General features: G+C 49.6%; 1 protein-coding gene across 6 annotated transcripts in view; it reads left to right on the top strand.

Moving 5' to 3' along the window:
• The window catches only part of SMAD3 (SMAD family member 3), a 126885-nt gene that overhangs the window by 48608 nt on the left and 52590 nt on the right, over positions 1 to 25687 (top strand). The window contains exon 1 of one of the 6 annotated variants that reach the window (XM_086322843.1): positions 21207 to 21330. The exons of the other annotated variants lie outside the window; for them this stretch is intronic. Coding sequence (XP_086178969.1) covers positions 21242 to 21330 — 89 coding nt within the window. The 5' untranslated portion in view covers positions 21207 to 21241. Of the gene's footprint in view, positions 1 to 21206; positions 21331 to 25687 lie in introns of those variants that run through there. 6 annotated transcript variants of the gene reach the window in all.

Below are 25687 nucleotides of genomic sequence, written 5' to 3'. Positions count from 1 at the left end.
CTTTGCTCTGAGACACGGCAGTGACCTAGAAGGGAGGCAGCATTGCTTCACCCACCTTGGAGCCCACCCACCTTTCCACCTCCTGCGTGCTGGACCATCCTTTCTGTTCACTCTGACATGCCTTCCTGCTTCCCTGCCTAATGGAAAAATCCAGCATGTGTGAGGGAGGTCCTGGCCCAAACTGGACAGCTTCTCCTAGAATTGGGGCCACCACCACCTGTGGTTGTGCTTGGCACAGGCCTGGTCACTCTACAAAGAGGCCCACCCAGACAGGCTCCCTCACGGGGCAAAGAAGCAAACTGCCTTTAACTGACTACATGTGTCATGTTGGGTGGCCTGCTCCATCTCATCCCTAATAAAGGGCTTTACTATTTGTTGGTAACATTCTTTTTTTTAAAAAAGAGAGATTTGAACACCAGCCTCTAGGGGAGGTTACTGTTTCACCGTTTACAGATGGGGAAATGGAGGCTCGGCGTGTGTAAGCTACTTGTTCTAAGTCACACAGCTAGTAACGTGTCAAGAGATGACTCCAGCCCAGGGAATCCTGGCTTTGATTTCACCTGTCCTTCCTTTTCTACTTGCTGGCCCCCATTCTTGATCTAATTTAGGGAGTGTAAGAGGCCAGCACTCTTTCTGCTTTGGGTATCTTTGAACAGGTAAGAGCAGTTTCCTTTAAAGTTACATTTGCCTCCATGGGGTTGGGTGTCAAAAAGCAGCCCCCCAGGGATCACCCTCTGCACCTCTTGGCCCTTGGCCAGCAGTGGCCTTGTAATAATGTAAGAATGTAGACATCTGATTACTGCCTGGGACTTACAGAGACTGTTTCGCTCCTGCTGTCTTGTCTGAGCCTGACCACAGCGAGGGAGACAGGGTGGGCGCTGTCTCCCCCACTGTGCGTACGCGGATGCTGAGTTGCCTGGGGTCACCAGGTGGTCATGGGCAGAGGTGGGCTGAGAAACCCGTGTCTGACTCCTGACCCAGTACTCTCAAATGTGTGTCGGGTCGAACCAGCAAGCTGAGAATTTATGTTGCTCTGGGGGCTGTGGGCACCTCCAGGAGTGCCTTGGCACTTTACTCACATGATGAGATGAAAGAAAGTCTCTTCTCTCCAGAAGTAAAGTCTCACTTACACTCGTGGATTTCTCTGTATCCTTCCAGCCCCTCACGATATTCTCAGAAGAGAGCAAGCAGAGTGGAATCAGGTTGCAGACAGAATGTGGCCTTGCTCCAGAATCTGTTAGGATGGGAACATGATGCTGGCCAACAACCACCAAAACAAGTTGTTTTGGCCCACCTGGGAGGTCATTTGGCTCCCGTGTCCTTCTCCTTAGGTCTCCAAACCTCCTGTGTGCTGAGACCTGTGCCAGTCACCAGCAAATCCAACAGGAAAACTCTGTGACCCTTTGGGGGCATTTACCCTTTGGGGGCATTTTTGTCCTAGTCTTTACCAAGCCTCTGACCCCAGGTGACAGACATGTGTCCTCTGAGTCACAATTTTCTCATCAGTGTAGTGGGGATGAAGATGTCTGGCAGTCTGTGTTCAGGAGTGATGTTGAGGCTGAGATAAGGTTTAATGACATGGACTCACTCATTCATTCATTCAGCATATCTTATTGATCGCTTCCCCTCAGCCAGGCTCTGAATTCTGTGGTGAACAAAGAGAGTCCTTGCCTTGAGACAAGGCACCTGCAGTCTGGGGAACCCACCAATCACAGATGTCACATTGTAGACCTTGGGGGCCATGAATGAGGACAGGGAGAGGGCCTGAGCACTGTAGGCAAGGAGACCTGATTCTGTTTGTGGAAGGAGTGGTGGTCAGGGAAGGCTTCCTGGAGGAAGTGACATTTGATCTGAAGTGTAAACGGTGAGTAAGGGTCACCACGGGAAGAGGTGATTTATGAGCAGCCTGGACAGAGGGAAGAGCAAGTGCAGAAGCCTTGAGGAAGGAGGAACATTTAACAACAGAGAGAAGTTTGCCTGGAGGGCTGTGGACGTGGATCTCTAGCATCTCCTATTTGATTTCCTTCAGGGGGTCTTTTTGGAGCAGCTGCTAGGGGCTAAGTTCATCACAGGTGCTGGCGCCATCAGGGCATGATAATTGATGTAAGGGCCTGGAAGGCACTTCCGGGACATCCTGCCCTAGGATACCGATTCATCCCTTGCCATGCGAGGGGAAATCTTACCCACAGAGTACCAGGTGACCAGGCCAGGGACATATGCTTTGAGTATCAGACCCATCCTGGCATGGTGGGGATAAACATAGCGCCCATCTCATGGGGTTGTGTGGCTACTGCTGTGATCATAAGTGGGTCATGCAAGTGCGGGGCTGCGGGAGCATGCAGGAAAAGGGGGCTGCTGTGATGAAGATGGTGGTTATTCCTAGCAGTCCTGTGAGTAGTCTTGAAAGTAGGTGCCATAGGAAATCAGAAGTGAAGAAGTCACTGGTGCTGGGAGTGCTCTTCAGAGCCCGAGGGAGCGGGAAGGCCCGAGAGGAGGGAGTTCTAGGTAGGCGCTCACAAGCCGAGACAGGAGAGCCGAGGAGCAAGAAATGAGGAAGACCTCTGGTGTTATCCATTCGACATGGAGGAAATGGACACGTGTTCAGTGAGCTGAGCAGATGGCTTCTCACCCATGGGGAAGTGACCCAGGCAGCTAGCTTTTTACTTCATGGTTGGAGAAGCATCTTATGACTAGATATGATGGCATGTCCAATTTTGAAGGCAAAGGTCAGGAGGTAAGAAAGCAGATAAATGCAATGTTTATCTCAAAAAAACTTGTAAACTGCTCGGAAATCCCCATGCTCACTTCCTCCAGGAAGCTGTTCTGGGCTCCCCCACCCAGTCCTCCTGGGCCCTCCACCTCCTCAACCCCCAGATACACCCTGTGTGAAAGTGTCTTTGCCTCTCCACGTGGAAGGTTGGCTTCTTGAGGTCTAGGGCCATGACTGGTCTGTCTTATAGAGCCATTGGGGTGACTCATAATCCTTTTCGGATGCATAAGGTTTCTGGAGGCCTCACAGGCTGAAAACACTGATTAGGAGACCAATTAGGGTCTTTTGATCTAAAATCCAGACTCTTTCTTGCCACCCAGCCTCACTCAGGTGGTGACCCTGGGTTCTGGCAGAAGGAGCTAATGGGCAGGGTTTTTTTTTTTTTTTTGGTCAGACCTGAAAGTCAGGAAAGAGCCCCTGGCAGACCCAGCAGGGCCCTCAGATCTTGACAGCTCGGCTCCTTCATTTCACAGAGGAGGAAGCCATGTGCCCCAAAGCAGAAGTGGTAGTGGGGCTACCCTCAGGGTCAGGCCGTGGTTCCCTGAGCCCCAGCCCCGTGCAGACCTCACTGCACAGAGTGGCTGTCCCCTTCTGATCATTAGGAAGTCACCAGGTCCCCAAATGGGTTAGAGCAGGTGGTGCGGGGCGTGAGACTCTGGTGGGTGTGGGGATGTTTCCCTTCCTTCTGGGAAGCCCTCCAAGCTCATGTGAAAGAGATGGGTTTATTTAGCACAGATTTTCAAGCCTTCTTTTTTTTTTTTTTTTCAGTTGTGATTGCTTCATTTCTTTATTGTTGTTCATTCACTAAGTCATGTCTGACTCTTTGTGACCCCATGGACTGCAGCACACCAGGCTTCCCTGTCCTTCACCATCTCCTAGAGTTTGCTCAAACTCATGTCCATTGAGTCGGTGATGCCATCCAACCATCTCACCCTCTGTCACCCATTTCTCCTCCTGCTCTCAATCTTTCCCAGCATCAGGGTCTTTTCCAGTGAGTCAGCTCTTTGCATCATGTGGCCAAAATTTTGGACCTTAAGCGTTAGCATCAGTTCTTCCAATGAATATTCTGGGTTGATTTCTTTTAGGATTGATTGGTTTGATCTCCTTGCTGTCCATGGAACTCTCAAGAGTCTTCTCCAGCACCACAGTTTGAAAGTATCATTTCTTCAGCACTCAGCCTTCTTTATGGTCCAACTCTCACATCTGTACCTGACCACTGGAAAAACCATAGCTTTGACCAGACGGACCTTTGTTGACCAAGTAATGTCTCTGCTTTTTAATACTCTGTCTAGGTTTGTCATAGCTTTCCTTCCAAGGAGCAAGAGTCCTTTAATTTTGTGGCAGCAGGCACCATCCGCAGTGATTTTGGAGCCCAAGAAAATAAAATCTGTCACTGTTTCCACTTTTTCTCCATGTGTTTCCCGTGAAGTGATGGGACCAGATGCCATAATCTTCTTTTTTGGAATGTTGAGTTTTAGACCAGTTTTTTCACTCTCCCCTGTCAGCTTCATCAAGAGGCTCTTTATTTCCTCTTTGCCTTCTGCCATTAAAGTGGTATCATCTGCATATCAGAGGTTGTTGATATTTTTCCCTACAGTCTTGATTTCAGCTTGTGAGTTGAAGCCTGGCATTTCACATTTTAATAATGATCATTTTAAACATTTATCTTTATTTGTTTATTTGGCTCTCCTGTGTCTTAGTTGTGGCACTCAAGATCTTTGATCTTCACTGTGGCATGCGAACTCTTAGTTGCAGCATGCAGAATCTAGTTCCTGGACCAGGGATTGAACCCAGGCCCTCCTGCATTGGGAGCGTGGAGTCTCAGCCACTGGACCACCAGGGAGGTTCCTCAAACCTTCTTTAGAGACTCTTGTTTGCTTTAAAATGCCTAGAGACATGATCATGTAATGATGTTTTAGTGATAGCACAGAAGGCATATAATGCCAAGCACAACCCAGAGATCATTTATTGCAAGAACTCCTTATTAAGAGTCTGAAATGCATTATTTCACATGCTTGTGGTGGGTGCTGACCATGCGCCTGGCACAGTGCAGGGTGCCCGCTACCCCCCAGCAAGGGGAGAGGGACACATAACATACCACCCCACATAGGGATTGCAGTGGGGACCCAGGGAGGGGCTGTCCAGCCTGGCTGAGAGGACCAGGGGCGAGAGTGAAAAATACAGATGGAGCTTCCCTCTTTAGAGCGCGTTCCTTACCAGAATTAGAATAAAGCGAATCTCAGATGTTTTCTGTAAATAAATGGCAGTTTTGAGTGAGGGAGGGCTGGGGCCAGTGAACTTTGGTCCAAAGATATCTTACTTTTAGACTACATTAGAATTAGGACCTGCAGTCTATGGGATCACTAAGAGTCAGACACGACTGAGCGTCTTCACTTTGACTTTCTTGCATTGAGAAGGAAATGGCAACCCGCTCCAGTGTTCTTGCCTGGAGAATCCCAGGGACAGGGGAGCCTCGTGGGCTTTTGTCTATGGGGTCGCACAGAGTCGGACATGACTGAAGCGACTTAGCAGCAGCAGTAGCAGCAGCAGCAGAGTTAGGAAGGGGGAGTCAATTTGTCACAAAGAACCCACCCCTCGCCGCAAAGAAAAAAATAAAAGAGATCTGCTTAGACAGTGCCCTTCTCTAGGAGATTTTTCATCCAACCTAGGATGTAAAAGAGCAGTTTCAAACAGCCAGGTAAGACTATGTGCTCTCTCCCTGTGATGTGGGGGTACTGAGTGCAGAATACCTCATGGGATAAAAATGCTAGTTTCCTAAGCTGTCTTTTAAGATACCACCCCACATGCCACCTGCTCAGTGGTGCCTTCCTCAGGAGCCCCGACCCGCTGAGGTCTGCCCTTTCTCTGAGATGCACAGCATTTCTTCACTGGGTACCCCTTGAACCCAGGGCCATGCATCTCCCATCACACCACGCACAAAGGGGGCCTGGGCTGACGAGCAGTGAGCACCAGTGACTGTTGATGGAGCTCCTGTCATGGGCCCCATAAAGCGGGCAGCTGGGTGGATGCGTGTGGAGTTGGGGCGAGGGCTGAGCTGAGATGCATGTTTGTGAGGCATTATGGTATGGATGAAGCCAGGTTGGGGAGGGTGCGAGGGTGGGTCGAGAAGGAGGCCAGCACCTGAGGGACAGCTACCTTCAGGGCACAGGGAGAGCGAGGCAAAGCAAGACACTGAGGACGCGGGAGGTGCGAGTGGTGAGGCCCTGCAGCGAGAGGAAGGGAGCAGCGCAGTTGGATGCAGCGGCGGAGCCAGGATGCGAAGGGGTGCAAAGCTCGTGTTTTGGAGTTTGTGACTCAGTGGTCACTAGTGGCCTTGGTCAGGGCAGTCGTGGTGGTAGCTGGGGGCCGGGCCCACACAGTAAGTCCTAGAGTGAATAGAGGTGAGGAAGGGGAAACAGAGGGCATGGGTCACTGCTGCTACCACTCACCAGTGCTGGCAGGACAGCCACCAGGTGGGAGCTGGGTGGGGACCTGGAGTGCCCCACGGGAGGGGAGAGCCTTGAGTACGTTCCCGTGGTTAGGGAGGTACACAGAAGGCAGTCCAAGCTGTACTCAGACTTGCCAAAAGCAGCCTTAAAGCTCAAACCAGCGCGCACTTAAGGGAGTGGAGCAAATGGATTGTTTTGTAAGAAGTTTGTAGTCCAAAGGCAAAATGGCCCAAGGTTACTTCTGAAAGTAAAAAGTCAAGGCAAGTTGGACTTTTCTAGTTATTTCAAAGGGTCAAGACTTTGGATTAGTGAGCCTTTTGTGTCTGTCGCACCAGGAATTTGTTGTTGTTGCTGCTGTTGCTTCTTTTTGTCAGTACCAGCTACGTGCCCTCAAGTACACAGGGTACTTTATGGGGGAAAGAAAAATGTATCGAATAGACCTTGCCCTGAGGGAGGCATGAGATAGAGCCCCTGGCAGCCCAGATGGACCTGTGGTGACTTGGAGCTGGCCAGGGGTTGTCAAGGATACAGTCTTTTTTTTTTTTTTCCCTGCTGTGCTGGGTCTTTTTGTTGCATGTGGGATTTTCTAGTTGGCAGCGAGTGGGGGCTATTCTCTAACTTTAGTGCTCGGGCTTCTGGGCTTCTCCTTGCAGTGGCTTCGCTCGTTAGGGAGCGTGGACTCTAGGGCACACCAACTCAGCAGTTGTGGCACACAGGCTTAGTTGCCCCGTGGCATGTGGGGTCTTAGTTCCCAGACCAGGGATCGAGTCCACATCCCCTGCATTGGCAGGTGGACCCTCAACTGCTGGGCCACCAGGAAAGTTGTGGGATATCAGTTCTAGAGGTATTCCATGCTACCTCTTTGGATACAAGAGTGACTCCCTGTATGTATCCAACTCACCTTGACCGTATCAGGCACGGCCTGTGTCCTGGTGACATAAGTGTCTGAAGGGGAGGCCTGTTGGAACGTCCACATTTCGGATAATTGACATCCTGGGGCGAGACTAGGACCTGCCGCAGGGTGTGTGGGAGGGGGCCGGAGGTGGGATGGGGCCTGGATCGTGCAGGCCAAGGAAGGTGCAGAGGCTTTCTTAGGCTTGGTGGCAGCTTTGGGACTTGAACGCCAACCTGCCCTTAGGGAAACTGCATTTTGCTGTAGTTAGACAGCCTTGAACTCCCACCCAATGGGCTGGGCCTCCTGTCTCACCCGCTTTCAGATGGCATCTGTCATGTAGTGAATAACGTTGGAGGACTCGAGTGGCCGCGTCTGTGCAGAGGCTGCGCGGCTTCCTGCAGCCCGGCCCCCTGGGTCCTGGCTGCGGGGTGGGAGGGCAGCTGGCCGGCCGGCCCCACTGAGTCACACTCTGGCGTGGGGCCCGGCGGGGATTTCCACGCGGCCCGTGTTGTCTTCTCCTGTTTCCTGTCGGGCTCTGACGCAGGCTGCCTGCCAGTGGGTGCGGGGGTACTCCCGCCCGCACCGTGACCCTGACCCCGCCTTCCCCTCACCTTCCCCGGGCCCTGTGGGCGGCTCTCCCTCCGTCCCTCCCTGGGGCCCGTGGCCCCAGCAGGGTGTGCCCGGGGCTGGGTGGGCAGCTCCCTCGAGGGCCCCAGGGAGGCTGCACGTGGGCTGGGGGCGGCTGCCCATCAGGATGGAAGGTTTTGCTGAGAGAGCTTGCTCATGGGGCAGTTTGTACTGGGCGTTGAGGGTTATAAAAACCCAGCTTGGCCTAAAACGCCCTCTCTATCTGCTGACAAGAACATTGGTGAAGAAAACAAAACGTTCAAGCCAGGCATTTACACACTTAAAGGAATGGTTCCAATAGTGTATCTGATTTTTCTTTTGGGGTTTTTCTAAACTATCCATGTGTCTCTCTGTCTAGATGTCAGCTTCTGGTGCCTCCATTTCTTGATGTAAGAATATTCTGCTTAAAAAAAATCTCCACTGATGGGACCTCTATATATTCAAGCATTTTTCCTCCTGAACCTACTGCTTCCTGTGTACTGTGCTAGGCAGTTTACAGACGTTATCTGATTTCATTCTTATCGCTACAAAGGCTATGTTATATAACAGGGTGGCCACCACCCACGGGTTGCTATTTAAATATCTGGTGCACTTGTACGAAGTTGCTTCAGTGTCCGACTCTTTGGAACCCTATAGATGGTAGCCCACCAGGCTCCTCTGTCTTTGGGATTCTCTAGGGATACTGGAGGTGGGTTGCCGTGCCCTCCTCCAGGAAATCTTCCCGACCCAGGGACCAAACCCAGGTCTCATATGCCTCCTGCATTTGCAAAATATCAGGTAATTAAAATTTAGAATCCAGTTCCTCAGTCACAGTGGCCACATTTCTGAGCCTCAGTAGCCACGGGTGGCTAGTGGCTACCACATTGAACAGCCCAGAGCAAGACTTTTTCATCCTTACAGAAAATTCTAGGCCTAATCTGGGGTCCGATTTATAGATGAGAAAACTGAGTCTCATTCAAGGTTAAGTTGACTTGTTCACTTGTAGTCAGAGCTGGAGTTTTAATCCAAATCTGCCTATCCCAGGAGCTCTGCACTTTTTTTTATTTTTCTTTAAAAGTGTGTTTATGGTTCATATTTCAGTGCAGTCACATGGCAGTCCTTTGTTGAATGAACACATGAGACATTTCCATTTTACAAACCAGGAAACTGAATGTTATTTTTTTCCTTCTTAGGAAAGAGAAACTGACCTGCAGCTTCAGGGACTCTTCAGGTAGCCCTGAAGGGGTGCTGTGAGGGTCTGTCCTTCCCTGGACACCATCCAGCTTCTACTGGTTTTCTCCCCAGAGTTTGGGAGTGAGCAAGTTAGGTCTGCTTTCCTCGCAGGAATCCTTAGGTCTATTTCCTATGTGAGGATTTATGGCTGTTGGTGACCTCTTGGGAATTTTTGCTTTTTGTTAGCTCTGAAAGAAGTCTCGGGAAATACAGACTCATTTCATAGCCCCAGATCCTAAGGTCCAAAGAGGTGAGGGCGGTTCGTGGGTTATGCAGCCAGCTGGGAGTTGAGTGGAACTGATTCTCAAGCCAGGATTTATCAGATAATCTTAAAGTAATCACTTCATGGGCAAGAACTGTTTTTTCATGAAGAGGAACACACTGCAGTGACTTTCCTGAGGTCTGAGATACACAGTATGGTGAGGTAGAGAATAACAGGGCTTTCGAGATGCACAGACCAGGGTTCAAATCCTGGCCATGCCACTCAGAAGTTATGGGGCTTTAGGCAAGGACTTCAACTTTCCTTGTTTGTTTGTTTTTAGGTGTTTTTTGCTTTTAAATCAATTTTGTTGAAGTATAGTTGATTTGCAGTGTTCTGTTAATTTCTGCTGTACAGCAAAGTGATTCTGTTGTGCATATATCTGTTTTTCATATTCTTTTCCATTATGATTGATCACAGGATATTGAATATATTTCCCTGTGCTATACAGTAGGATGTTGCTGTTTATCCATTCTATGTATACTAGTTTGCATCTGCTGATCTCAAACTCCCAGTCCGTCCCTCCACCAACCCCCCTCAGCAGCCACACATCTGTTCTCTGTCTGTGAGTCCGTTTCTGTCTCATAGATAGGTTCATTTGCATCATATTTTAGATTCCACATAGAACGACTTGAACTTCCTGAGCCTCTGTTTCTTCATCTGTAAATTTGGGATAAAATAGCTCGCCAGAATTGTTTTAAAAAATGAAGTTGACAAGATGTAATGCCAATCCATGACATATTACAACTGCTCATTAAATGGTAGCCATTAATAGCATGATGATGTCATCACCTCCTTCTAGCATTTAAATTTTATAGCTTCGTGGCTAGCACATAAGGTGCTCAGATACATGCCACAGAGTTGGGGCATGGGATAGACTTATTCTGAAACAGTCTTTTAGTTACATTTTCAAATAAGATACTCAATGTTTTTTTGCAACCCTTGGACTTCTGTTTAGGTCACAGACCTCTAAATTGAAAGTGATAAGTCCAACTTCTCACCTGGAAAGGTTTAGTATCAATATCCCAGGGAGCCCAGAAAGTCTAGAAACAGAGGGGAAATAGCATACCCTGTTTTCTAACTTTTTGGATACCCTATGGAATAAGACTGAAACCAATCACTGGAAAATAGGTTGTAGTCAATTTTATTTGTTCCTGGGAAAGAAGCATTGCCAGCGGCTGTCCTGGGGTGGTGAGGCTGACCGGCCACCTCTGCACGTCACCACGCTTGTTGATCTGTCTAGTGAGGATTCCCTTCATGGTCTGGGCCTGAGTGGCTAAGGGATCCTTAGTCTTAAAAATGTCTTGTCTTCAGAGAAAACAGAGTTGTTGAGAAAGAAGAGTGGATAGATACTCTAGAAATATTTTCACAGGGAATTGGAAAAAGAAAGGTTTCTGGTTATCCTTGGTTAATGAGAATATTTGTGAATCAGAATGTCCCATACATAGTATCACAGTTGATCAGGGCCTCACCTGTGACCATGTCTGACTGGAAATTAACCCATGGCTAAAGGGGAAGTTTTCGCTTTTGATTTCCGCTTTCAAAGATACACTTGCAGGTGTGACCTAGGAGCACCTTGAAAAAATGCACAGCTCTGTGCCCAGTGGAGGTGCGTCTGGAGGGCCTGGGAGCAAAGATGTGCCAGCCGGGGAAGAGCTGGTGGACAGAAGATGGCCCTGACCTTGGTCATTTACCTGGGAGCTGGGCCTGGCCTGACCCATTCAGAAACTTCATGTTGTCAGCCTGAAGTCAAGACTGCGGGCTCCCACTAACTAGTAAGAAGCTAAGGCACAAATCAAACCACTAGTTTATTTGTTGAAAAGTGGAACCACTATGAGGTTCTAAGCAGGGCGTTCTCTCCTTGTGGGCACCCCACCCAGGAAGCCAAATGGTCAGGGCATGGGTGGATCAGGATAAGGGAAAGCGGGAGTCATGGGAAGCAGATTGGTTGAACGGCCTAGGGCCCTGGGGGCCGGGTGCATCTCTGTGTGCTGGGCAGGCCCCTCCCTGCTGGATGGTGCTTGCCTGGGCAGCCCTTGCAGCTGCTTTTGCCCACCACCCACCGTTCTTTAGGGATTAAGAGCCACTCCAGTCTGTGTACAGAGAGCCCCTTCAAGGTGACGCTGCCAGGATTCACGATGTCTCCTAGTGGGATTAGCCTGCAGGGCATTTGTTTTTCCACTTCCCGGTCCTAATGAATGTATGAACCCCTGACCTCTCTGTTCCTGCCCTAGCCAGCAATCAGTCCTGTGACCTGGCCTCAGGCCCACTCTACCAGCCCACTGTGTTAAGTGAGTAGGGACAGGATGATAAGAATTAACCACCTTTTCTAACTTTTTCTACTTCCTCGGGTCTTCTTACTTGAATAACTCAACAGAGACATCTGTGATGGCTTGTGTCCAGAGTGCGTGGTATTTATTTTTGATTTGAAATATGAAAAGCATTTTTTAAAGACAACTGACTCTCTGAGTCATGCCCAGGGGAGCAAACGGCCTGAAATGTGAGCCGGTGCTTGCTGGAGGGGGATAACAGGAGAGCCTGCTGCTGACTTGACTGGCGCTGGGGTTAGGTCATTGCTCGGATGAAGTGCGCTGACCATAAGAGCAACATGTGGGCTAGAGCCGCTGGCGGCGGAGTAATTTATTGCAGCCGCTTGCCTAACCAGGAACCCCACACACTGGGTTCCCACAGGATGGGGCCACTGCATGGAAACCCACACATGGGCCCCTGTTGAGCAAGTGCGCTTGTGTCAGAATGATTATATGTGGCAGGGTGGGTTCTGTGTAGGGGCATCTGTCACTGAGCAGTGTGCGTTGGACAGGCAGCCCCGGGTTTCCCGGGCTTGTGTGGTTTTCTTTTTTTCATTTTGGTGGGTCCACTCTCACCAGCAGTGTGGTTGTTGCTGTTAATATTATTTTATTTCTTGGCCATGCTTCACAGCATGTAGGATTTTATTTCCCTGACCAAGGATTGAACCCAGGTCCCCTGCGTTGGGAGTGTGAAGTCTTAAGCCATTGGACCACCAGGGAATCCCCCACAGTGTGGTTTAAAAATGTGTGTAACTCCCACTTGTCCAGCTCTGTATCTTCACAGTCTTCTTTGCGTCTCAGCATACCCTGAGAGGGAGGTCAGGTCTGCTGTTTTTATGCTTATTTTTTAAAAAAATATTGTGTGTTGGGACTATAGTTGATTTACCATGATGAATTAGTTTCTGCTGTATAGCAAAGTCATTCAGTTATAGCAGTACATATATAAATTTTTCACATTGTTTTCCATTATTGTTTGGGGTTCGTGGGTGCAATCCATTGTATCTAGAATGCGTAAGCAACAAGGCTCTACTGTATAGCACAGTGAACTGGATTCAATATCTGGTGATAAACCGTCATGGGAAAGAATGATGCTCACTTTATGGATGACGGATTGAGGGAGGAGTTGTAACCCGTCATGGAGAGTGGGACACGGCCAGAGCACTGTGCCCAGGCCCCAGGCTGCTGGGAATCCGGGGCCTCCAGGCTCCTGGCCAGCTCCTAAAGATGTGGATTTGCTGGTCGCTTCCTAGACTTGTAGTGAAAGTCCTGGGGTGTGCTCTGGGAATTTGTACTGAAACATGCTTCCTGGTGATTCTTACGAATCTTTGCTCTAACGTGGTCCAGGGTCTCAGCCCACTTAACCTCACACCTCCTCAGACAATGAGGAGTAACTCCTGCTGCTGCTGCTGCTAAGTCGCTTCAGTCATATCCGACTCTGTGCAACCCCATAGACGGCCCCCACCAGGCTTCCCCGTCCCTGGGATTCTCCAGGCAAGAACACTGGACTGGGTTGCCATTTCCTTCTCCAGTGTGTGAAAGTGAAGAGTCAAAGTGAAGTCGCTCAGTCGTATCTGACTCTTCGCGACCCCACGGACTGCAGCCTACCAGGCTCCTCCGTCCATGGGATTTTCCAGGCAAGAGTACTGGAGTGGCTTGCCATTGCCTTCTCCGCTATCACTACTGAACTCATCTTAATTTTGTGTTCTGTGTTTGCGCCAGTCTCCTCTCATGGTACGCCAGCTCCCGGGGAACAGGCTCCTTCCCTGTTTGTCCTGGACAGTGCCTGGCACACAGTAGGTTCTCAGTAAGTATTTGACAGTTTTTCTCAGCTGCAGGGCCGGCGTGGGAGAGCTCAGGCGATGGTCTGACGGGACGGGTTCAGGTTTGCCTTCCGTGGGAATCGTGTGGCCTTGCCGAGCCTTGGCATCCTCATCCTTGGAATGAGGGGCCATCAGCCTCCCCTCCAGCTCCCTCCCCACACAGGCCCACACACTCAGGACGGCCCTGTGGGAGGTGGGCATTCAACAGAGGGCAGCTTGCCCTGTGGCTCCCGTGTGTCTTGGCGTGAGCAGTGGGGTCATTGTGGCGGTCACTTTTTCCGCTGCCATCGAATGCTGTCCGTTGAGCTCGCAGACAGACAAGGTGTAGGGCTGGACTCTGTGCCATTGGCTAAACACTGGCCGCCTCAGGCCTCACATCAAGACCAGACACCAGCATAAACCCAGGTGTCCCCAGCTGAGGGTGCTCCCCAGAGCCAGGTTCGTGAATGGGTGAGTAAATATTTGCCCTGTCTGAGGTCGGATATGAACTGTCTCCCAGGCGTTGTTTTTTCTCTGTCTCCTCCCTCTCTGCCTGCTACCCCTTCCCCCTTTAAAAAAAAGGAAACCCAGAGGTTGAAAGGCTAAGTGTCAGGTTTGACACAGCCAACCATTGGCATGTCCTCCAGGCCTGTCTGAGCCCTGCTCCTCCTGCAGGCACATCCTCCTCCATGAAGCCCTCCCAAACTGCCAGGCCCACCGTCATCTTTCCCTGCCACCTGCAAACCACTTCTGCCCTTGAGCTCGGATGGTTTAGACAAGGAGCGGCCTGTTGGCTCATCCTCCGTCTGCTTCCTCCCCTTTGCCGACAGTACTTGCTTGCTGGGTATTTCTTGCATTGTCCTTCATTTTTCAGGTTCTTTGTACCCTGTTGAGTGAGTTCATTCAGACAGGACTGTAGCTCCTGCACCTTTAAAGCTGTTCCTTTGCCTTGTTTCTGCCTCCATCTCCTCACATACACATCTAACAAACCACGCTTATGATCAGCCTGGGCCTTCCCCCTGATCCCTGATGCCAAAGAAACATCATATGTAGGGCTGAGGTGGACAGCCAGAGCCCAGAGGACAGGTGACCTGGGAGTGGCAGGGAGGTGATTTTTTTTTTTTTTAAGTCTTTGTTGAATTCGTTACGATTTAAAATTTTTTATTAATTTATTTTATTTTTGACTGTGCTGGGTCCTCAGTGCTGCTCGGGCCTTTGTCTAATTGCAGCAAGTGGGGGCTCCTCTCTAGTCGTGGTGTGCAGACTTGTTGCAGAGCACAGGCTCAAGGGCATGAGGGCTTCAATGGTTGTGGCACGTGGGCTCAGTAGTTATAGCTCCCAAGCTCTAGAGCACAGGTGCAGTAGCTATGGTGCCTGACTCCAGTTGCTCCGAGGAATGTGGAATCCTCCCGGACCAGGGATCGAACCTGGGTCTCCTATGTTGGCAGATGTACTCTCCACCACTGAGTGAGCGCCCAGGGAAGCCCTGAATTTGTTACAGCATCGCTTCTGTTTTTGTTTTTTGGCCAGGCAGCATGTGGAAGTTTAGTTCTGTGACCAAGGATCAAACCTACACCCCCTGCCTTTGAAGGTGAAGTCTTAACCACCGGACCACCAGGGAAGTCCCGGGGAGGCGATTTTTAATGGGGTTGAGTTTATGAAACTTGGGGCTGTTCAGCCTTGCTAATGAGTTCCTCTGAAAAAGCAAAACAACCTCATCAGGCCCTGTACTGCTTACCAGTTCCTTGTTCCCAGGCTCCCACCTGCACCCTGGCCAGGAAGTTCAGAGGCAATAAGCTAGAATCTACCTTCCCTATCACTCACCCCTTTTACAAGGTGATTCATTCTGAGCTAACCCAGCCCAGGCCAAATGCAGGTAGGGTTGTACGTGGACTCACTCGGTGGTGTGTCATTTCTGCCTTGCTGGGAAATCCTTAGGTGGTGGGGATGGGAGGCAGAGCATGGGGGTGGAAGGCAGAGCACTGTGAGGCTGGAGCTTTTCCAGGATGTGTGTGGTGGAGAGGGATGCCACTGGAACAAGGAGTGGGGCCTGCATGGCCTGGGGTCCCGGCTGTTGTCCCTGACCATCTAGTAGCCCTGGGCAGAGCGCTCAATGTTTTTGAGCTTCAGTTTTGTTGTCTGTGAAATGTGGCTCCTGTAAGGATTAAATGAGCTGGGTGTATTTTTACCCACCGACATGGTTCCTGGTGCAGTGACTGATCTTGTCTGAAATCTTAAGACTTTATTCATCAGGTCCCTAAGAGCATTTCGGTACGCACCTTGAACACTACAGTGTTAAGTGCTCTGGGGAAAAGAAAGCACTAACAGGGGTCCAGAAGAAATTGGAGGCTATGTAGGGGGAGACTAGTGCCCACAGCACTAACTCCCGATTGCTTAGAACCCTGGGGCAGTGCTCTGACAGCAGTAGAGTACACGTCACAGATGGGGTTTGAAATCTATTAGCCATGTTAAGACATGAAAGGAGAAAAGGTGAAATTCAGTTAAATAATATATTTTATTTAATACAGAGTATCCAGAAGCATTAACATTTCAGCATGTACTCAATATAAACATTTTTAATGAGACATTTTACATCCTTTGAAAAGATCATACTGAATGTTTGAAGTTAGCTTGTTCTCTCCACTCACAGTACCTGTCACTCCTGGCTGGCCACATGGCTAGTGTATATAGGTATGTATGGCTGGTGGTTGCCATATTGGACAGCACAGCTCAAGGATTTGTTTGGTCAACTAATAGAATCTGCACTTAGAAAAAGGAATATTTACTTTATTTAATTATGGTCTTTGTTGTGGCACACGGATTCTTTGGTTACAGCATGCAGGATTTAGTTCCCCGACCAGGAATTGAACCTGGGCCCCCTGCATTGGGAGTGTGGAGTCTTAGCCACTGGACCCCCAGGGAAGTCCCAGTATCTGCATGTTGGAGGGGGAGATTTGTATTCACAGGGCCTGTGACTCACTGTGACAGCCAGTGAGGAGCAGAGTGGAGCTAGCGCTCGGGTCTCCTCTCCACTGGAAGCAGGAGACACTTGAATTCGGTGAGTGTCTGCTGTGTCCCGGCGCTGTCCTAGACGCTCAGCCCTTGTTGTTCTGTTGAACTTTCAGTGGTAGATGGATAGCATGTGTATTTTTACACAGGAAGTAGCAGAGGCCCAGAGAGGCCAAGCAACTTACTCAAGGCTTCTCAGTCAGAGCTGGAGTTGGAATTTGGACCAGGGCTTGCTGATTCCAGAGCCATCCATTCACCTGTCTGTTTCCCTCTGTATAGAGAAAGAAAATCTGCACACAGCATAGCAGTCAGGCCAAGTGCTCAAAGAAAGCTACAGGGCACAAGAGGGGCGCCATGGCTGGCCTGTTCAACGAGGGCTTCGGGACATAGGTTCAGAAGGCCTGGGGCTGCTTTGTTAGGTGATGTGTGTGTAATACACATTCCTTCTAATCCCAGGTTCTTAAACCAGTGGGGGATGGGGCTGGTGATAGTAGAGGTTGGGGGTGGGGAGCCCACGATGGGCAGTCACTGTAGAGGCCAGCACGCCGGGCCCTGCTCCCGCTGCCACCTGGGAATGTCGGGCACTTCAAGAGGCTCTGAGCAGCTGAGACTTTCTGTTTGGAGAAACCCCAAGAATGTGGGGAGGCTGGGATTGGGCAAGTTCTTGAATGCATGTGTGCCTTCATGCCCTCACTCACTCAGCAAATATTTATTGAGTACGTGCTCTGAGCTGGAATTACTATGTGTTACCTTTTCCCTGGAAGATCCAGCCCATCAGCCTGTTTAGACCCCATGGCGATCCTCTGAAGTACTGAGTTATCCCATTTCACAGTGCGATGAGCTGAGGCTCCAAGAGGAGAGATCTCGTGCGGGATGGCTACTGAATGGAGGACACAGGCCCTCAGAACTGAGGGGTTTGGGTTTTGTGTGTTTGACTTTCTGTCTGCCTGTCTGTCTAGCCAGCAGGCAGTCGTTGAGCTCCTATATGCTGTGCATTGAGCTGTGTTTCCAGATTTCTTGGGTCTGGTGTGCAGTGTCTTGTTTTCTATCTGAGAGCAATCACGAAGCTACCAGATGTTGAGTAGTGGCCGACGTCTGCTGTGTGCCAGGCGTGGTCACCATCAACCTCAGGGATTCCTCCCAGTGCTGATGGGAAGAGAAGGCCACTGAGACGCAGAGACACGGCACTTTCTGAGGTCCTACACCTCGGGAGGAGCTGGGATTTCAATCCCGGCTGGTCTCTCTAGAGCCCCGATTCAGCCCCTACACCACACTACCTCTCTGTTACCAGGGTCCAGGACTGATCCCAAAGTGAAGCCCAGCTTCCCCTGTTCCTTCTTGTGCCACCTTGTCTGGTCTTCTGTTTTCCCAGCTGTAAAGTTGGGGCAGGAACAGCCAGTCCATCCTCTGCAGAAGGAGATGCTGCTGCTTTCAGAGTCTGCCTGGCTAAGAAAGCTGTATTACACGAGAGGTGCAGTGTGTGAGAGCCCCACCAGAGCAGGCCTTTGTCCCTCCTGTCTGCCCTCTTCCCTCCTGATGACTGGCAACTTCAGAGTGTGGTCCTCCTGGAGCACCACCGAGCTGCAGGGAGCCTGGTCCACACTGCTGGCCGTCTGAGAGGTTCCATCCTTTAGAGATGTGGAAGACCGGAAGGTGTTGAGCCAACTGTTCACTTTGTAGGGAGGGGCTGGAGGAGCCAAGTCCTAGAGACACCAGCCTTTAGACTTTACATCAGAGACACTTGAGCATGGGTCTCCTTCCCTGTCTGAGCAGCACCTTCCCGGGCTGGCCCCAGCTTAGCCTCACAGTACCTCTCGGCAAGTGAATCCTGAGGATTAAACCACTTGATATGTGAATGTGTCTCTCCCCACTGCCCCTGCCAGGGGGCTTGGAGAGGAACCACCTCACCATCTACCCTTTCCTGAGATAGACAGTCAAGGAACATTTACACCTCATGGCATGGCGTTTAGCCCCCAGGAATCTGCATGCCCCTCCACAGGCAACGCAGAGGGGATCAGCACTGGAGCAGGAGGGATGCAGGGGAAAGAAGCCAGGGGAGAGCCCAGCTCAGGTCCCTGCACCTGCATTTACCTGCTGTGTGAACTTGGGGCAAAGCCCCAGTGACTATATGGAGGTTGGTGGTTACACCAAGAGGCCTTAGTGGTGGCCCTTGCAGAAGGTCTGTGTGAATCAGGTAACAGTATAGAGTAACCCGGAAGCATGTGCCTTCAATGTCATACAGGCTTTTTAAAAATCCTTAACCAGCTGCTGACCCCCTCCAGTCATACTCTGCTGCTGCTAAGTCACTTCAGTCGTGTCCGACTCTGTGCGACCCCATAGACAGCAGCCCACCAGGCTCCTCTGTCCCTGGGATTCTCCAGGTAAGAACACTGGAGTGGGTTGCCATTTCCTTCTCCAACGCATGCATGCATGCTAAGTCGCTTCAGTCGTGTCTGACTCTGTGCAAACCCATAGATGGCAGCCCACCAGGCTCCTCTGTCCCTAGGATTCTTCAGGCAAGAATACTTGTGGGTTGCCATTTCCTTTTCCAAAATCATTACTCTAAGACAGCCCTTTTATTTTCTCTCCTTCCAATGAAGTCCACCTTGATTTGGGCAAAAGTCAGCCTCCCTGTAACTTTCACTGCACCTGAGAAAAGCCCATCAGTGAGTCTTCTGGCCTGGGGGGGTGGGGAGGGGGCCTTCTGCTGTGTCCCCTGGGACTTCTCTCTGCAGAGCATCATCAGCTTCCTCATCTGTTCCTTCTCTGACCTATGTTTTAAACTTCCTCACCCTCTGGTCCCTCCCATTTAAATGCTGTGCAGCTTGTTGATGGCCCAGTCCAGTGTCACACCCAGGACAAGACTTAACAGCCCAGCCCAAGTAGCAGAGATCATAGCCACCCTGCCCTAAGGTCTTTGCCTCCCTCCCGGCAGGCCCTGCGACAGTCTGACTTCATGGAAGGGTGAATGAAGTGGCCTTTGCTGAGCTGCTGGTGGGATCAGGGACAGCCCTCCCAGACCTCTTATCTTCTTGCAGGAGAAATCCCATGTCACATTCAGCCCATCTGAACGCTTCCAGGCTTATAGCTGCCATCTTCCACACTCCAGCTTGTTTGCCCCAGATGCCAATATTATGTTGCTGTTAGTTTTTTTTTTTTTTTCCCATGAAAACTTAATTGGAATTTTAATGTACTTTTGGAGGGGTGGGCTGCATTTCCATTTGCCTCTAAAAACAATGAGAAGGAAAACAAAGTGGAATCTTACAGCCAGAAATTATGAAGCCAAATCTGAAATTAATTTACAAAGTCATTAGTATTTTCCATTTGTGAACCCCATACCAAATGTGAGTGCAGTTCCTTGTGATTAAGTACAAATTAGAAAATTAGAAGAGAGTTAGAAGGACTTTCAGGGACAAACATACAAAACTAGCAGAAGCAGATGGGTGTGTGTGTTGGTGGGGGAGTGGTGTTGGGAGGGATGGGTGTGACAACCAGGACTTGCTCTGGTTTTCACTCGTCTGAGTTTGGGAGAGCAAAACATATTCCCCAGAAGAGAGCCCTTTCCAACAACTTTAAAACTGGCAGGGATCATTGGGATGATCTGTTCTAACCTTCTATTTTCTGAATGAGGCGACTGAGAGACTCAGGGATGGTGAGAGACTTGCTTGAGGTCACACAGCCGGGAACGCCAGCGCTGAGACCAGAGCCTGGACGCCAGTACTCTGCCTCTGCCTCCTGGGAGCATGTGCTTCCGCCTCCTGTGCACCTGATCTGGGCTCTCATCTAATGCGGCACCTTGTTAGAGTAGAGGGAAGGGAACCCTCCGTCCAGGGCCACCCTGTTCGTGCACTTGGGTCAGATTGCTGCTGCATACTGCATGCCATGCTGCTGCAAGGGAGAACACAGTGGTTTCTCTCTCCCTTGAAGGAGCCTGGTTATTCCCCCGAGCTCACTCCAGGCCAAGCTCCGGCCCTACATGTTAGAATCTGCTGATCTGGGAGTGAAGTCAGCCTGTGGTTAATTAGCAGGGAATGTGTTTCAGGGTTTCGAAGTTTGTAGCAGGACCTCTTCCTGTGCCTCCCTAAGCTTGGATGAACTGGGGCTTTTTTTTTGGCTGTGCCTGTTCTTAGTTATGGCATATGGGATCTTCTGCCTTCATTGTGACACGTGGGACCTTTATACTTCTTTAGTTGCAGCATTCAAACTCTTTATTTGTAGCACGTAGGATCTTGTTTCCCAACCAAGGGTCGAACCCGGGCCCCCTGCATCTGGAGCATGGAGTCTTAGCTGCTGGAGCACTTCAGGAACTTCCCTGAACTGGGGCTTTGAGATGTCCCTGAGTCACCAGAGACTTTGTGAATGCTGTCCCCCTGACCTGTTTGAAGTGAAGCCCTGTGATGTCATCTCCCCTGGCCCCACTCCCTCACATGTGTGTGTTACTTACACATGCAGACCCCGAATTGACAGAGCAGCTCTAAGAAAAGCCACTTGTGAGAGTTCCCCTGTCTCTTCGTTGTTTTCCTTACTAACTGGATGTCTTAAAGGGTGGAAGGGACCCTTCCTTCAAGGTGCCCAGCTCTTTCCTGGGTGGGCGCTCAACCCCGCCCCAGCCTCTTGGGCTTCCTCTCCTCCCCTGACACCTCTAGGGTACTGTGGGGGCTGTGAGAACACAAAAGGCACGACTCCTGCTGTCAAAGAATCTCAAATCTAGGTGCCGGGAGAAACTGTATTTACCCGGAGTTGTTAAGGACCATTGTGTCGATGATAAATATTTGCCTGTGATCTTGCCAGGTCCCATTCTAAGAGCTGTAGGTGTGTTCTTACACCCAGCCCTCAGAGCGATCATGTGAGATGGAGCCACGATTCTTTATTTTACAGAGGAGGACCCTGAGGTTTAAAGAGGTGATGGTAGATGAGCCTTCCAAGCCATCTGCCCTTCAGAACCTCCCAGTGTCGCCCTGGGGAAGATGTGTCCCCAGAAGATGGCGCTGTCCTAGGAGCGTGAGTGTGGGGAGATCCCGGGGATGGAGCTGGCACCGTTGTGGAGCTGCAGAGACAAGACAGCAGGGAAGGGCTGTGTTTGGGAAAGGTTCCTTGTCCCATGGCTTGGTGATCTGGGCTCTGACCCTGTGAGGGTGACACGTAGGTTGGTAGGGGAGAGAGGGGGACTCCACAGAGAATAACCCCAACTGAGGGTAAGAAAGATGGGGCACTTGAATATCTCTTACCCCTGAGCCCGGCCTGCCTTTCTCCACTCTCCTTGCTGAATGCCTGACCTTGGACCAGTGATTGGCCCCTCGGAAGTTCAGTTTCCTCCTCTTGAAAGGAAGGGGGTCACAATAGCCTTCTTTGTTGTTAAACTTTAGATGATCTGATACCCCAGACTTCTTGCAAAGTACCAGACACCAAGTAGGCCATCTCTCAATAATAGTTTTCATGTTTAAAAAAGAAAACAAAAAATTTTTTCTCCTATGATAACAAAAATTTCAGAAGGCAGAGACAAGTTAATATGTTGTGTATATACTCTCAGGCCAAGAATTTGCAAAGTATTTACATACCAGAGGACTTTGATTTTTTCAGCTGGCTCTGTGCTGATTCAGACACCCTCTCCAAGTGGCCAGAGGTGACTCCTTGCCTTGGTCTATTGTTGTTGGGGTTTTGTGAGTGTGTTTTCATGATACAAAAATTGGAAACATACAAGCTACAGGTATACTATATCTTGCTTATGAACCTTCCACTGGATATAACGAGTGTTGATATTTTTCCATGTTTACTTCAGATACCTGTAATGTCTTATTTCTTTATTAAAAAACAAAAACAAAACCCTAAAGCTACTCTGCTAAAGGCTTCCTGTTAGCCCACCCCGCTCCTATTCTTCTCCCTTCTCCTTCTCATAGGTGTTTACTCGTGAATTTGGTGTGTGTCCTTCCCAGCCAGGACTTTGTAGTGTTTTGTTTGTAAAGCCGAGTAACTCTGTTGGAATGTGTTTGAACCACCAAAAGATCAGCATTTGGAAGAAGAAGACTGAATACCTAAGGCGAGGGAAACAGCTTCAGAGAGAGAGCAAGTCTGCCCGCCCCCGAATCGTTATTTATATTAAATTCCAAAATTACAAATCCTTTGCCTTGGATTTAAAACTTGACCCTGCCTCCATGCTTAATTGCAAATAAATTCGAACTTGTGCCATCTGGAGCTCCCAGGGTCATCTGGACCTTTCATGTGAGTAAATACATTCTGGAGTCTATTATTAGAGTAGGTTTTTTGACTTTTTTCTTTAATGCTTCCTCTCACCAACCACCACCCCCCCCATCACAACTGTAATGTATACTTATTGTAGAGAATTCAGAACATACGGGGAAGGAAAGATGAAAATTGCCCATTGCTCTGCTCATTTGACCACCCCCCACCCATAGAATTGTGTCCTTCTCTGTCTTTTACCCACCCCTACAAGGGTAGAAAATTGGAAGTCGCTGGGTCCCCCAAGTAGGGCCAGCACCATGGACTCAGGGTTTCCTAGTGAGTAATGGTCCATCCTCCACTTACAATAGGGTCTGTGTCCCAAGGTGAGAGAAGCAGTCACCTGCACTAGGTCAGGTCAGTGACCTGATTGGGAATGGAAAGCCATCTCCTGGTGGCTGAAGATGTGTTTCTATCATATCTCTCTTTATGCTGAAGTCTGATCCTTCATGGATCCTGGCCCTGATCCAGGCATGATGACAAAGCATCCAGCAAAGGGGAGAGGCCCCTCTTTCTCTTCAGGGAAACAGGGAGGTAGCCACAGACAATGGCTGGACCTTTGACCACCTTTCCTGAAAATGTCTTGGACGTTTTTCATTTTAGCACTTCAAACTGGACATGAGTCGTTTTAATACCTCGGCCGTTTTCTGTGTGTTATAAACCATTCTTGACTTCTTCCTTGTTTGTGTTTTTAAACAAATTACTTTGATTAGCATCTGCTGCTCTTTGTGCAATTTATAACAAAACTTGCCTCAGTTTTTGTTTGCTTGCTTCCCTTTGTTTGGTACTGATTTTAGCTTCTGCCATGTTGGAATTTTCTTTTGTGCCATTATTGCCACCAAGTCCAGTTTTCCTTTGCATATCTGAATTATTAGATGTTTTGTCCATCAGTTTTTATCAATGACTTTCATTGCCTACAGTTTTCACTGCTTCCAGTTTTATTTCGTGCTGAACTTTTTACTCTGGAGCCTATTTTTTCCCCTGGGTTGATTTTTGCAGTTTTTCAATGTTGCCAATTTACTTTTTTTTTTAGCAAATTAACGTGTTTGTGATGATAGCCATTACCATTGATTATGTTGTTCAGTTGCTAAGTCATGTCCAACTCTTTGCAACCCCATGGACTGCAGCCCACTAGGCTTCTCTGTCCTTCATATCTCCCAGAGTTTGTCCAAACTCGTGTCCATTGAGTCGGTGATGCCATCCAACCATCTTATCTTCTGTCACCCCCTTCTCCTTCTGCCTTCAGTCTTTCCCAGCTTCAGAATCTTTTCCAGTGAGTCAGCTCTTTGGGATTGATTATTTCTGTCTAATTTTTCATGGTCATTTGGTCAGAGTGCCTGTGGGAATTGGAGTGATGGGTCCAAAAGTCTTCTTTCTTGAAGAGTTTGAAACAAGCTTACAAACTATGACTCTCGCTCTTGGTTTCTCCCTTCTGGATATCACTAAAGCTTTCCTCTTGGCAGTAGAGAACATGAAAGCTATTAGGGATATAGGAGAACTAGGAAGGGCTGTGTTGTGTTTCTCACCACATTCCTCACCTTCTGCTCTGTGACCTCCCAAGTTCACCAGCGCCTATTGCCTGCTCGGATGGGGCAGCTCCAGGCTGGTATGCTGGGAAGCACAGTAGATGGGGGTCAGGCGCCCCACCCCGGGACAAGTCCCCTCTAAGTCTCCTCTGTGGGCTGGTCTCCCTGTCCGTTCACAGGGTTGCTTGCCGGAAGGCTGTTAGAAGTCTTCCAGCTTTATCCTTCTCTGGGTGGGGTTGTAGATGCTCCAACTGTCAGGAAGCCACAGTTCCTGCAGGAAACCCCCTGCGTGACAGAAACAGCAGCATTGCTCATGACCCTCGGCTGGGTTCCAGTCCCTGAGCCCTGGCTCCGCCACATGACATCAGGGCTGAGCTGCCATTGTGGCGGAGCTTGCGGGGAGCCTGCTGGCGAGGGTGGCTATTCGTTCTTTCCAGCCATGGCTGCTCTGAGTTGCTCCCTGGGACAGTGGCAGGCAGGGGAGCCGAACTCCTCAGTGAGAGTAAACATCTCCCTCCCCTCAAAGGAAAAGCCCCTGCTCCGCCTCTCTGGGCAGCTGGAATGCTGCTCTGTGGGTCTGGGTATTTCTCTTCCTCCATCCAGCCCTCCTTTGATTTCCTGCCGTCTCCTTCAATTAGGTCTGTGACTGTTTTCAGATGGCCATTTGTATATACAAGTCATGTCAGGCATCATCATTTGTGTTTGATTAGATCAATAAAAGCAGCCCTGGCGAAAGGCCAGCGGAGAATTTATAAATACCCTTCAACTCTTCCCCGCCCTACAAGATGTTACAACTCCATCCCGTTAACCCTCCCAACCCAGGCTGCTGGCTAACTTGATCAGGGAAAACAAAATACCATTTCTTCAGATGCGTTTTCTCTTTGTCCTCTTTGTAGAATATGATCAGTGTTTAAGCAACTAGCTGATTCCCTGCCCACGTCAAAGCCAAGGCCCTTCCCTGTGTCTGTTTACAAAATTTTAGAGACTGAAATCCTGGGAACCCACTTCCACGTAGATTGTGCATTCTGTTAGCTCTCTGTTGCTCAATGAAATGGGCTTGGGTATCTCCGAGGCAAGTGACCTAAGAAAACTTAAAAACAGATTTTGGTGGCCATAATTCCTCTGTAATGCGCCCACTTTGGAAAAGAAGAGGGTGAGGGACTTAAGTTCACATGGACCTTAAGGATTTTCAGAACCCGATTTTCTTCTGTTTGCTCACATTAGGGAGGGAAAAAAATAAGCCTCAGATGCCTTGTGAGATCCAGTTACGTCAGGTTTTCGGATAAAATGTCAAGACAGCAGTGCTTGATTTCCGGCCTTGCCTTTCGCCTTTGCGCACTGTCTGCTCTTGCCAGAATTTGTATTAGGGAGAGGGAGCCGTTCTGCTACCCTCCTCCCTCAGGGAAATCATTCCCTCCCTGGCCTTTAACCCTTTAAAGATTGGAAAGGGAATACTTTGATTTCAGGGTTAAATGCAAAGCTTCCCTCTCCACCGAGGCTGGATTGGAAGGGTATTAGGAAATACTTAAGAATGTTGCAGCCTGGGGCCTGGGGCTGGCTGGGTGTTGCTGTTCAGTATGAAAAGAGGCTCACCT

The sequence above is a fragment of the Bos grunniens genome, chromosome 10 (genome assembly GCF_055505025.1).
Source record: "Bos grunniens cultivar Pamir isolate PY7600 chromosome 10, Bosgru_T2T1.0, whole genome shotgun sequence".
In the NCBI taxonomy this organism is placed as follows: domain Eukaryota; kingdom Metazoa; phylum Chordata; class Mammalia; order Artiodactyla; family Bovidae; genus Bos; species Bos grunniens.
Note: the sequence above shows the minus strand (reverse complement) of the source record. Positions and strands in the feature narration are given on the sequence as shown.